This window comes from Thamnophis elegans, chromosome 8 (assembly GCF_009769535.1).
Source record: "Thamnophis elegans isolate rThaEle1 chromosome 8, rThaEle1.pri, whole genome shotgun sequence".
Taxonomy (NCBI): Eukaryota; Metazoa; Chordata; class Lepidosauria; order Squamata; family Colubridae; genus Thamnophis; species Thamnophis elegans.
Genome location: NC_045548.1, coordinates 44,684,295 through 44,699,184, shown reverse-complemented (window position 1 = coordinate 44,699,184; position 14,890 = coordinate 44,684,295). Strand labels below are relative to the sequence as shown.

Below are 14,890 nucleotides of genomic sequence, written 5' to 3'. Positions count from 1 at the left end.
ACTGTTTTCCCCAAAGCTAAATCTGCAGTAGATAGAGGAAGAAAAGCTAAGAAAACTAAGAGATTTAAATGACTAGGTCATTTAAAATTTGACTCCACAGTGATATCTAGTGGCCCAAAGGAGACGTTCATTAGATGCTGCTGTTAATAACATTGAAACCTCTGTATACATCAAAAATCAGTAACATAATAAAAACAAACCAAATTTTATTTATGGAGGTCAGTTAAGTTCCTTTCACATAACAGATGTCCATTTTGGCCAAAGATAAACATATCAATATGTCAACTATTTACATTTCATGGGAAGTGGCCAGACAAATGAAATACTTGGCTGGGACATATCTGATGAAAGACTGCAATAGAATATCTCATATATTTAATTGCGTGTATATAAATGCTCTGTAGGTTTATGCCTGAAAACATTTACATTGACATGAAAATACAGCCTTATAACAAATGCAAGTTCTTAGCTAAGATGTAAGGTGTACTAGTCTGTAATGCAATAACTGATGAAAGGCTTTGGCAGAAGTAATAAAATTTAAGACAAAATAAGTCTATTTTTTGCTGGCGGGGGAAATTATTTTTCTATTTTCTAATTCTTGCTTTGTTACCTGAAATTGCCAAAGTTCATGATTTTTTACATTTATATACCTGATGACTTATAGGAAAAGCAATGAAAGATAAAAGGTGTTTGGCAATGCTCAAGTCTTTTTGAGACAATTAAAATAAATGGAAATCAACCAAAGGCTATGCCTTTTAAGATAATAACAAAAAATCCAGAGGAAAAGCTAAAATGTGCAAATGTTATTGAGGCAGCTATATTTTTGTATTCCACTTTCCCACACCTTCTCTCTCTTTCTCCTTATGGTGATAGAGGAAGAGAGACTCTGGTTCCAAATAATGCTAATATTCTCTTTGATGTTATTGTGACATTTAAAATATATTAAAAATATTTCTTAATGGGCATTTTCATTTTCCAGCAAATGAAATGACCAAAATGTCCTTGTCAATGTTACTTTTGGAAATGGCTTTTGACCACTCTCCTAGCTGACTTTGAACTAAGGCAAGACCCCAGCTATTACAACAATGGAAAGCTGTTACTCTAATAGATTTAAGATGTATTTGCCAGCAACTAGAGTCAGCCATATGTCAATGTTTAAAAAGCTTTTTCCAGATCCTTCAATATTTTCTTCACTTACATAACACTTTTTTTTTAAACTCACGTTACTACAAGCAAATTCTTTCTGGTATCAATGTCCGAAATTCAAAGACTTCTTTAATTGGTTCCTTATATTTTGGATAATTGGAAAAGGGCTTGTAAAAAAATTCTTAATAACAACCTATAGAAGGGAAACATCAACTATCACTAATGTCTAATATTGTGTGTGTGTCTGTGTGTCTGTGTGATGTTCATCCATCATGTTCAAAGAGGACCTGGACATCTAACAGATTGTGGGCTGGCCACAATGTGTCCGGAGGTGACTGGTAAGGTTTATACAGTCATGGAATCTTCTGCCACATTGGGCAAACATGTGTGGGCACCATTGCTGCAGCATTTGCAGCTCTGACTCTGCGGAATGCTCATTTCTCTTGTGCTATGGTTGATGATAAAAGTTACATTAATTTTAGATTTATATTATCCTCCTTTCAAATTATCTGGACAATGCCTACTGCACATTCTTCCTTTTTTCCCTAGAACAAAAACTCAGTGAGTTCTGGACTGGAAGCTATTGATGAAATCTAAAAAATTTCTATGGCTAATGACTGGCTTACTTATTGAGCTCTTTTTTTATAACAAATAAATTTATTAAAAGAAACAAAAGTAATAATTTTGAGGCTAAAATACGGAGGATCATAGAAATAAAAATTGTACTTTAACATGTAAAAAAATGAACTTTAAATAGAAATAGTAGGCTAAAAGCAAATTGTTTAATACACTTCAATTCAATCAAGAAGCCTATCCTTTAATTAAAACATTTTAATTTATTTTAAGGGCAGCTATGACAGATGAAATGCCTGTTCTAACAGCATCTCTGGTAGCTTCTAATTAAGCTGAAAATACAGTTGGTAGATTTCCAGAAAATGCATTCCCAACACACTTGAAAGGTGCCAAGGTGGGAATGATATATATATATATATATATATATATATATATATATATATATATATATATATATATATATATATATATATATATATATATAGAGAGAGAGAGAGAGAGAGAGAGAGAGAGAGAGAGAACAGGATTGAGGACAAGATGTTATACTCAGATAGAATGAGCCAATATGAATTTGGAAACAGGATAAACTACAACAGCTGTACAAGATCAACATATAAGATGCTCTTAGTTTCACTCCGTCATGGGACACTAAACTAAATTATTCCCGCTTAGTTTGAAAGTCAAAGTAATTGTTCAGAATGTAAGAAACAGGGCCCTTCTATATTACTTCTAAGCTTGATTGAATATTTTAGATTTTTTTCTCATTAGTATCCTATCCCTGAAAACCAATTTTCTATCTGAAGAGTTTCATTTAATCCTCTGGCTGAAACAATACACTTGTCTTTTTTTATTTAAATAGTCCAGATCCTTTAGCTCCTTGCAAAGAAGTCTATGAAGATTCTCAGTCATCCAGGTCATGATTGCACCTTTCAATTCTTTCAAGTTTATTCTTCTTTTTCCATCTATCTGCTTTGAATAATTATTCTGTTAGTCTTAATACTGATAGCCTGGGTTCTCTGCTTTCTTAAGGTCTGACATAAAAGTTCAGAGAAATTTGTGGAATAGTTTACATTTTATTTGCTTATTTTTCCAGTTTTATATGCAGCTGTTCTATGGTTTGAATTTGAAAAAGAAAAGGTATGACATAGTGATTGGGGGAGAGGGGAGAGAACCAGTAAATACTTCCTTAAATTAAACCTATCTTTTCCTGGGATTGAATGAGAGCTCAGAAAAGGGAGAAAATTCTGTAAATCCTACCTCCACATGCTTTCCTTTTGAATCTCAATAATTTTCAATGCCATTATATTTACCTATACAGATGTTGCATATAATACTGATGTTATTAGCAAAATCCACTTAGAAAGGCAGTCTACAGATTTCTTATGGCCTGCTACCCCCTAAAATCAACTAATTCACCTTTTTAACATTTTGAAGGCTTGTGGATTAAAACAGAGAAGGGATGCCTTTGCAAAGTGGCGAAATCTAATTTTTTTTGCCACCAGTTCTGAGGGTGTGGCTTCGTCGGGCTGCCATGTGACCGAGTGGGCGTGACTAACTTTTCCCACTTTTTAAAGCATTTTTTTCCTCCCGGTTCAGGCGAATAGGTAGGAAAAAATGCTTTAAAAAGTGAAATAAAGAGAGCCCGACAATTGCGTGGCTCACGGCTGATCAGCGTGATTGTATGAACCATTCCCCCCCCCCCCATTTTTAAAGCATTTTTTTTACTACCGGTTCCAGTGAATAGGTAGAAAAAAATGCTTTAAAAAGTGAAAAAAGGTTACATGACAATCAGCTGTGCCGCACAATCGTTGGAACCTTTTTTTCACTTTCAAAGCATTTTTATGATTGCCGGAACCTTTTTTTCACTTTTTAAACCATTTTTATTACCTATTCACTGGAACCGGTAGTAAAAAAAATGCTTTAAAAGTGAAAAAAAAAGGTTCCAACAATCGCGCAGCATAGCTGAGTGTCACGGAACCTCTTTTTTCACTTTTATAGCTTTTTTTTTTACTACTTTTTACTTTTTAAAAGCTTTTTTAAAGTTCGAGTGAACTTTAGCATTTTTTGCTACTGGTTCTAGTGAACTGGTCAGAACCGGTAGCATTTCACTTCTGACTTTACCCTTTAAAAATACCCAAGTCCACCACCCACTTTAAAAATCCCAACTCCAAAGAATCAAGCTCCGTTAAATCCTGGTTTGGTTCGTTTTTATACTACAGCTTTGAATATCTGTTTTGGATAATAAAAGTCGAGTTGTCTGTCTTTGCATTCATAGACCCAGTATGCAATTTGAATATTTTTTACAATATAGATAGTCTCATCTTTGAAAGTATTGGCTCTCTGCATAGAGGTTTTTTTCCCATCTTTTACAAAAAGCAAGGGTAGGTTTTGTGAAAGTTTTTTCATACATATATACATACATACATACATACATACATACGCAATACAGCACAGGCTCGATTCCCAGTAAGGGTATGGCCAGCTGATGAGAGCTAAATAGCTTGAAATACATCTATACTAGTCTCCCTTTATTTATTTATTAGCACAAATATAACATTATATATATATATATATATATATATATATATATATATATATATATATATATATATATACACATACACTCACAATGTATAGAATTGTTACTAGAATGCTCCTAAAGTTTAAAAAATTAAAAAGTACTAAGGAAAAAGCATTTCAAAATAATTAATAAAAAATTAAAACCTGGAAATTGTTTAATAATTAGCTTCCTCCAAATTGAATTTATTCACCTGAACTGTTTATTCTAAATATTTTACTACCAGCAAATTTATGAAATAATTTTACAACACAGGGGGAAAAAACAGCTTAAGATTTCCAAAATAGAAATACTTGTCACAAATATTTCAAAATGTACTAAAATATTTTTTATAATCCCATGAATTAATTTCTATTTTTTGCTAATTCTGTTGAAGGAGATATTAAGAAAGTTGATTAATATTCAAAGAACTAATGAAATATTTAGTATGCTGGATTCTTCTAAGCTTTCTGCAGTAAGAGTTCTTCTATATACTATTCTTCTGTAGTATATTATTTTGAACAAGAGTTTTGTTCCATGAGCTGTTCGCGCACATGATGAGAATTAGTTCATTTTCTACTATTACCTAAAAATAAGGATCCTCCCCAGAGCTTTGTTTAGTGTAGAAATTATTTGTAATCCTTAAATCTAAAATTAGAAATTTTTTTTTACAACAAATAATATCTAACTGAAATTATAAGTTCTGTCCAAGCAACCTGTCAGCACATTGTTAATATCAGTAACATATTGAGATGGCTCTTCTCAAACCATGATTCTAACTAACCAAATACAGGAAAGTGACACATCAAGGATCCAGATAATTTAATAATTGGAAGTAGTTCATTGGTGTATAAGAGCGAGAGAAAAGAAAACACAATCAGGCTTTCAAGATTCTGTTATTATATCCTATAGCAATAAAGTATAATTCCAATTAATTAATGAAGATTAATGCAGCTGGTTTAAATGTTGTCACTCATGGACTGGGGACAAGTTGACAGCAACATTATAGAGACAAGGCAGAAAAAATTGCTGGCAGATTAGATCAATTGGAAAGACTCTCAACCTCCAGTAATGTTGATGTGACCCAGAAGGCTTTCCAGTGAAAACACATTCCCAAACAGAGCCAATTTTTCTTTTGATTTCACAGACTCGGGGAGCATTAAGACAAGGAATTGAAGTGTTTCAGTTTATGGATTCTGTGTGTTTCTAGCCTTACTTTTATATCATGAAATTTTTCCCATGCTTATTTTTATTTATTTGTATCCCACCTTTATTATTTTTACAAATAAGGCAGCGGACATGTCCAACCCATCTTGCTCCTCCAATTTTCTTCACAATAACAACCCTGTGAGGTGGATTGGGCTGAAGAGTGGCCAAAAGTTGGCTTTCATGGGTAAGGCGGGACATGAATTCATGGTCTATCACTTTCTAGCCTGATGTCTTCACCACTAGACCAAACTGGTCTAATTTTTTTTATCCCTTTGTCCTGCTTTTCCCAAGGCCACAGTGGGAAAGAAACCAGCATAAATTTTATTTTCTTATTAAAAAATTAAAAAAACTTTACGAAGGAGAGAGAAAAGCAGACTTGCTGTAGTTACATAAATCATTTTGCAGTTGCCAGAAAACATAGTGTTGTGGTCTTTTTGACTGCACTATAATATTGGAGAAACCAGAATGACCTCATCAACTCTGATCTCCAGAGTTTAAAAGATAATTTCACAGCTAGAATCCTTACTTGGTTGAAGCTACATCCTTTATCTCCAGATATGATTTTCCATTGTCAAAATATAAAACTGTTGATTGCCATGTTATACATTGCTTAAAAAGAAAAAAAATGTTTCTTTTGATTCACAGCCCATTTTTAACAGCTGAAAGGAAGAGAGGGAGGGAGGGATGGAGAAAGGAAGGGGTGGGAGGAAGGAAGGAAGGAAGGAAGGAAGGAAGGAAGGAAGGAAGGAAGGAAGGAAAAACTAGGATAAAATTTAAGGCAACAGGTATATATAATTTAAGGCAAGGTATATATAATCATTCCTAGATTTAAATGAACTAAAATATTATTTAAATATTAATTTAGGCATTCCAATTTTTCTATTTACTATTACACCTAGTTGAACTGGTAATAAACTGGAAGTATTATGTAATATTCAAGACAGTACCTATAAAGTGTTCTTCTTACCGGCTCAGTTGCTTGGCATACATTGTCCAATTCATCAATACTCTCCATTGATATTTCTATCCCAGGCTCTGATACTATTTAAAACAGAGAAACAAGAATATCAAACTAGGAGAACAAGTAACATCAACCCAGTAATCTGTTAACTTTTTAAAAAATTACTATGGATGATGTCAGTTGCTAATTCATAGAGGTAGGACTTTTGGGGAGGAACTTATTAGAGCCCTGGTGGTGCAGTGGTTATAATGCAGTATTGCAGGCAAGCTCTGCCCAAAGCCTGAAGTTCAATCCTGTGGGGGCTCAAGGTTGACTCGCCTTCCATCTTCTCAGGTTGGTAAAATGAGGACAGATCTTTGGGAGAAATATGATGCCACTGTAAACTACCCGAGAGTTCTCTAAAGCACTATGGGGTAATAAATAAGTCTAAATACTATTGTTATAGTTATTATGTGGGTGCTGTTGAAGAACAAGATTCCAACTGAGACAAATCCAACTCAATTTCAGCTTTCAAACTGGAAATGTAAGATGAATTCATTCTATTAAAAAAGAACTAGGAAAGTCATTTTATGTAACCTTTTAAATAAAATCCATGAATTTGAAATTAAAACCCCTATTGTCATCCTCATCAGTTTTATCCACTATATATGATTCACATTTTCCATTTATTCTCAGTGCTTAGAAGGTAATTATATCCAAGCATTGATTCATAACATTTTTCTTGAACTCCTGAAGTAAAGGACGTAACAACTAAATAAATGAAGCAATCCAAAAAATTACCAACAGATTCTGGTCCTTCTTGCTCAAATGTATGAGAGACAACAGACGGATCCTCTGCACTTTCTGTCAAAGTATCTCCTTGCAATCTGGATGATTCAAAACAGAAACATGACGCTGCTATTAGAGAGACTTTCTATATGCAAATATCATGCAAGTCTGGGTCTAATGATGCCTTTATCTATTTCCTGATTCTACAGGACTTTTGTACATTGAGCTGCTTAATTGGCTTAGTTCAGGCTCTAGAGAAAATGCTATGTAATTGTGGAGTATACTGTACATCACTAGCAAACTCATGAAATCAAAGTGCCCTACACCTTGTTATCATTCCCTTGTGTACTTTTGGATTTCTCTTAGGGATAAACCTCCCTGCAAAGTGACCTTTTAGGAAAAAGAGATCTTGCTCTTTATAAAAACTAAACTCAGGAAGGGAAGGAGGGGGAGAAAAGGAATAAGAGCTAGCTGCTATTTTTAGCATGCCTCATTGGCTAGTTCAAACAAATACATATGAAATTGTGTACATATTCATTAAATATGTCATTAAAGCAGATGGGCATACTCCCCAGAGGACATGGCTAACTTAATGCTCTAAGAAATGATGTTTTAGTTTTTTTCCTTCACTCTAGCACCCAAACTACTGTCACTGTCTCCATTATTCCTGTTTGAGTTTTAAAGTTTTTCACATCAACACTTCATATCAGATACTCTAAGGGAGAAGATCCAATGCCTGCCTAGAGGCCCCATCCCCTTTTGGGCTGTCTGATTGCTTACTCTCTGGGGCGATATAAAGTATAACATCTGTTTTATAGTTTTAATTTCCCCGCTCCCATCCCCTGTCTTTTTCCTCAAAAGAACAAAAGTCAAACATTTCTACTGGACACATGACTGTGCAATTCTACAAAAAAGTTGACCCTTCTAATTTTTATAACCAATAAACATAATAATTAAGTTTAAGATTAAAAATATTCAGAAACAAAGTGAATATTTTACTTTTGAAAAATCCAGCTTTTTGCCATTTTGGTTCATCATTAGGTCAAATTACATTAAAATTTGATTTTAGTAATTTTCTCTTTTTTCAAATCTGATTTTGATTATACATCAAAGCTTGTAACATTTTAGAATTACAACTTTGGGTCTCTTAGTCTTGAAAAGTCAGTTACAGGTTCAGTGAAATTCCCCCTTACATAGGTAATTATATGCATTTTAAAATTGTATATAAGCCAATCTCTAATGTGCAGAATCAGTTTTAGGGTATGACCTAGGGTGCCAAAGTTTAGGGGGTGCCCCTCTTTCTGACAACAAAAGCCATAACAAAAATTGTTCATTTTCAAATTTAGAGCCCTAACACACAAAGTATGAATATATTCTATTCATAAAATGTTAAATCAGTAATCCTGTTAATACAATATTTCAAATCAGCAGAAAGTGTCATCAATCAATATGGCCTGGGACACACTATATCTTGAGCCTGGCACCATTAATGTGCAATTTAAGGGATAATTTCTCTGATAATTAAAGTACCATTTATCTGTAGGAAAATAAGAAACCTTAAAATTATGAATGTATATCATGAGGCTTATAATACATATTTATGACATTGTGATTACAATACTGCGGTTGTTAAGTTAGTAACACAGTTGTTAAGTGAATCTGGCTTCCCCATTGACTTTTCTGGTCAGAGGTTTGCAAAAGGTAACCACATGATCCCAGGACATTGCAGCTGTTATAAATATGAGTCAGTTGCCAAACATGTGAATTTTGATCGCATAAACCATGAGGATGCCCTAATGGATGTAAATCTGAAAAATGGTCATAAGTCACTTTTTTCAGTGCCATTGTAACCTCAAACGGTCATTAAATGAACTGTTGTAAGTTGAGGACTACCTGTATACTGAAAGCTTTATATACGTTTTATAGACTACTATAGACTACCACAATACTCTGTACAGAAGGCTAAGTTTGAACATTACTCAGAGAGTAAGACTGGTTCAAAATGTGTGACCAATTTGCTGATTGATAGCTGTTAGTAGCATGTAGCACCTGCTAAGGGCCAGCAGCAATCACCAATACATTCCTGGTTGCAGAGGTCTGGTGGCTCAATACTCCAATAAAATAAAATGAATACTGGAAACAAAAGGAATATTGATTTGAAGGCAGTGTTTAAAAATATTGTTGAAAGTGGCCTAGCTTTTTTCCCATGGAATAAGAGATTTCATATTTGTAGGATGGGCATAGCATTTCCTCTTTCCCTTTTTCTCTCTCCCATTTTATGAAACACTTGCTCTTTTGTACCATAAATGAGTTTACTTATGCCCTTCACAAGATAATCAAGATTTCTCTGGTATTTTTGAGGGTCCCCCTGCAATGCTGAAATTGGTGCCAATAACAAAAATTATTTTTATATGATAGGAAAAAACAACATATAAAATATTGCTGTCAAATTATATGCTCAGGTTTTCTAGCAGCATTAAATAACTATAATTCTTTTCAGAATATAGTTTACCATAAGAAAATATATATCCAAGTATAGGGTTTGGATAATAACTTATTTAAATACGTAATAGTTGTTGTTGCTGTTGTTGTTGATATTATTATTATTATACAATTGTATCACAGCGGCCAGTTGTTTCACCGGATTTCGCATTGGTTACTAGTCGGGCCCCACCCAGGGGCCTAGGAAGTCGTAACGTATTTTCGTAATATGCGTGCAGATCCAATCAGTGCGGCTTTTTGCATTTGACTGATGGTGATTTTGTCAATTTTTAACTGTTTTAAATGTAATTCCAGTACTTTTGGAATAGCACCCAGTGTGCCAATTACCACTGGAATTACCACTGCTGGTTTGTGCCATGGTTGTTGAATTTTGATTTTTAAGTCCTGGTATTTTGCTATTTTTTCATGTTCCTTCTCAGCGACCCTGCTATCACCTGGTATTGCGATGTCTATGATTATGACCTTATTTTTCTCAACCAGTGTGATGTCTGGTGTATTATGCGCCAGTATTTTGTCCGTTTGTATATGGAAATCCCACAAGATCTTGACCATCTGATTTTCAGTGACTTTTTCAGGCTTATGTTCCCATCTGTTTGTTGCTGTTTTAATATTATAATTTTTGCACAAATTCCAATGGATCATTTGTGCTACTGAATTGTGTCGCAATTTATAATCAGTCTGCATGATTTTTTTACAGCAGCTGAGTATGTGATCAACAGTTTCATCAGCTTCTTTGCAAAGTCTACATTTGGCATCATCAGAGGATTTTTCGATTTTGGCCTTAATGGCATTTGTGCGGATAACTTGTTCTTGCGCAGCCAGGATTAGCGACTCTGTCACTAATCCTGGCTGTGCAAGGATTATTATTATTATTATTATTATTATTATTATTATTATTATTATTATTTTATTCATTAAACATGAAACTCAGTCAACTGAACATTCAAAAATGCATCACAAATACCATTGACTGGTGCTAATTGTTGTTGTTGTTGTTGTATGGGATTGTTACATTTGCCAGGAGACCACAATGCTATTGCAGAGTAGTAGTCTGGCTCCCAATTTACCAGTTCTGTTGTGTGACATCCTTGTGTGCTTCCCAAGGTGTACCACAGAAGGATGAGCTAACTTTGCACCAGAAAGAAAGACCAGTAGCTTTTCTTGCAGCATCAATCAAACCAATTCCATGTCATGGTGGTAACTTGATAAAATCCTTATGGTTTATCATCAAACTGCTTGAATTAGCCTGGCCTATTTGAACTTGGTACACAACTCTTGGAAAGTATATAAGGTCAAGGGATGGAGGCACTGCTCTTTTTTTGTAGCTATACTGGCCCTTTCATATGGCTTTGCATTGGAAGTTAGACAAGCTCTTACTGTAATCGTCTTCCAGTAGCAAATGAAGTCAGAGCTCTTGCAGTGGGTAGGTGCTTGGAGCTTCATGCATGTTTTTTGGTTGCCTGGCTGGGTTGTTTTTTGAATTTGCCATTTGTGTGCTTTATTGTATTGCATTCTGGATGATGTAATTTTTGTATTATTGTGAAATTGCAAAGAGTACATCAAGGTCAAATGTGATAAGAGCGTCAGTTTGGTGTAGAGGTGAAGATGCTGGGTTAGAAACCGATCTGGCAGATCTGATCTATTGAAAGGTTACTATTTAAAATCTGATATTTTATTCAGAAAAAAAAGGCAAAGTAGACTTTTAGATTTACCTCTGAAAAATAATTTGTCAAAACAAATAGAAAACAATCTTGTAAATTTGTCTTCTAAAAGTTTGAAACAAAACCAGCAAGTAGATACATATATAATATACATTGTAAAAGTGATGAACAGTTATTTTTCTTTTCCCTTACACTGAGAGAAATTCCTTATGACAATCTCTAGAACATTTTAAAACTGGGAATGTTTTGATTATCACATTAACATTTTAATGTGTTATGTTTGGATTCATTCAGTGGGAAAATGTGGTCAACTAGGGAAATTCCACATCCCATGAGATTTTGATTAAGCTGCAATATAAATCTTCTTTCCTATTTCTCCATGATAAATCTCAGATTTTTAGACATTTCTTTCACAAGAGAAATTCACAGGGTGTTCACCATAATACTGAGTGAGCAGAATTGGATTCAAAATTACTGTTTTTAGTTCACTATACACATTTGCTATTTAGCCACAATTTAAGCAAGAGACCTGAGGTTAAAAAGACTTAAATAGTTTATACTACGCAATTACTTTATCTTTTACTTGCCCTAACCATGTGTTCGAGAAAAATGTTCACTAAATTCAAAGATACCAAACTTAGACCAGAAGAGCTAGTTCTGTGCTTATTTATACAGACAAATGGCCTTCTGAAATACTGTTGCCACAAAAATTGTGGGATAGGATATATCATATTTCTATATGTTTTAGTAATAATGTTCTGTATTTCTCTATAGACCAAATATTTCTAGAGCTAATCAGCATGCAATGCTTATAAACTGTCTGTCAAACATTCTCTTTTATATATTTAATCTATTGCAAATATGAAACAGAAACATTTTCTTGCAATAGAAATCATTTCTCTGAAATCCAATATTGCCCAGAGACCCCAACTGCGGTGGTAGGATCATTTGAGAGCTGAGAAAACTGTATTGAACCTTTGCTCTCTTAAAGACCACAGTTATCATACCAATAAGAACTAGTTCTAGTGTAGTCTAATTTGACAACTACTTCCACAAACAGCATCCATTTCTTCCTACCTTCAAACTATTTGTCTTAGAAATTAGGCAACAGAGACATGAAAAAAGATTTACAGAGAAAATTTGTAGGTATCTTGCATATCGCTTCAAGTAATTCATATCTAAATATATGTTAAACTTTGCTACTTGCCTAATATGTTAATTAACAGAATAGAAATATTTTTTCCCAAAGAAGTAAATATGCACAAATTTAACACTGATTATAACTCTGAGGTCATATAAATTATATGACTTAGAGTACCTCTAAGTTCACTGGTATTGTTTATATTTTTTCAAACACAACTAGAACAGTCTTTCTGTTGTTACTAATTGGAATTGATGATTTAGCATAGTTTGTGAAACGCAAATGATATAGGAGAGAACCAAGGTGTCAAAAATGTACACTAATCTCTTTAATGATTACTGTGTCATATTTGCATCACATAAAATGCAAATTGGCAGAAAATAACAAGAAGATGGTAAAGATTACTTACCATTAATGTTTTTACTCATTTCCACCACTTACCAACAGTTGGCTAATACTGCTGCTGAAAATCCTTGCTCAAAAATGAACTTTTGACAAAGAAATCAAAGGATGTGTAATGTTACCTTTTCACTTGATTTCGCTGCTCCAAGTTTTGGCTGTCACACTACATATGGAAAAAATAAGTTCCAGCTGGCCAAGCCAGAAAAGCTTCTTTCTGATTTGATCTTTCCAAAGATTTAGGATTATGCAGTATTTATAAGGCAACTTCATGAACTCCCAGAAGATATCCATGCAACAAAATCTTCATTTACACAGGTGTATTTCTGAGCCTTCATATACTTTAAATCATCCTCAAAGAGCCATGGAATGCAAGTTAATCAAAGTTAAAGGCAGAAAAATTAAAATAATCCCCGCTTGTGATGTAAAATTGCCTTGTAACAATTTGGTATGCTTTCACTGTGAACATTGTAAAGTGTAAAAACAAGGCCACCAATTCCATCTCCATCTTAAACGAGGTAGTCCCTCATTTAGCAACTACAACTAACAATTCAGAGGTTAAACAAAGTGGTTGCTAAGTGACTTTGCTCAGTTTTAAATAGGGCAAAGCATACCATGTGACCCCCAATGACAAACACCTGAAAGAGAAAGATAGAGAAAGAGACAGAGATGCTGTAAAGATTGTAAATGTGGGTATTGGTTGCAAAACTACTTTTGCAAAACTATCGTAGTGACTGCAAACGGTTGCTGTCAAGGCAGTCGCTAAGTTAGGACTACCAATACATTCAACAGCAGTAGTAGGAAAATGGTAGCAAAAGTAGGAAAAGTAAAATACATTGTTCCAAATGACTTCATCCCATTCAGATTAAAGCTCCCTCTTCTAAACCTTATGTATCCTCTGATCCAAAAAAAGTCTCAAATAATAATACATGAAAAAGCAATGCAAATCTGAAATAAAAGTTAAAATGGATAGTTTCTGTACCTATATGAGGTGAGCAGCATGTAAATTTAATACATAAGACAAATAGCTCAGATAAAAGTGAATCTTTCTCTTTTCCAGACCCAACAGGTGTTGCTGTAAATTCCACTGAAGGACTGTCTAATATTTACCTAGCACATCTTGCACAGATGTTCAGGGTGACTTTGGCTTGTGGTTCAGCTGTATGGGAACTTCGAGTTTGGTTAAATTTGCTTCCAATAGACACCACACTGGTTACCCCTTCCATTCTTAAATCATCAAGATCTTCTGAAAAGGAAATACACTTTTTAAAAATAAAAGTACAGTTAAGCACTTAAATAATATATACAGTACAGTTAAGCACTTAAATAATATATGAATGAATAATATATTCATTATAAAATCCTTATAGAAATTCTCATGGTAAAACAAATATGGAATCTGGACAAAAGAGAGAAGGGGAGAAAGAAGGGGACAAAAGAGAGAAGTTGTCTGTTTCCTGAGTGGTGCAGCTCACACACTATGATGCCAAGTGACACTAGTTGCCCACTGAGTGTGATCTGACAGTTGCTTCTGTTGACCTTGGTGTACAAGAAAGAATGTAAGAAAGCCAGATTCTGGAGAGAAAGTAAAGAGTGTAATTTGCCAGGGGAGCATTTGAAGATCTTTCACTTAGGTTATCTTCCCATTCTTTTTAAGATTGCAAAGGTAATGTGGGATCAGGAATAAAGTCAACCAAGAATTCGCATCCTTCAACTAGCCCACCTTGGTTTGTGTGTGTGTGTGTGTGTGTGTGTGTGTGTGTGTGTAGACAAAATAATCAAGTTCAATTGAGATAATAAACTTCCAAAGATCCAATCTATATTTTAATCACTTGAGATTAAAGAAGCAACAAGAGATTGATCTTTGAGTCTAGGGATAAAAACTTCAAGAAACGTTTTAAAAAGAAAAAAAACATGTTTTTTTCTGCTCACAGAATGATAGATAGAATGTGAACAATATCAAAATAGTAATT

At 34.0% G+C, this 14,890-nt stretch overlaps 1 protein-coding gene across 1 annotated transcript in view; it reads right to left on the bottom strand.

The window, feature by feature from the left end:
• C8H8orf34 (chromosome 8 C8orf34 homolog) overlaps positions 1–14,890 on the bottom strand; it is an 83,851-nt gene that overhangs the window by 13,309 nt on the left and 55,652 nt on the right. The window contains exons 8-10 of the mRNA XM_032222273.1: positions 14,028–14,163; positions 7,227–7,312; positions 6,453–6,526 (exon numbers count right to left, since the gene is read on the bottom strand). Of these exons, the coding sequence (XP_032078164.1) occupies positions 6,453–6,526; positions 7,227–7,312; positions 14,028–14,163 (296 nt within the window). The remainder of the gene's footprint in view (positions 1–6,452; positions 6,527–7,226; positions 7,313–14,027; positions 14,164–14,890) is intronic.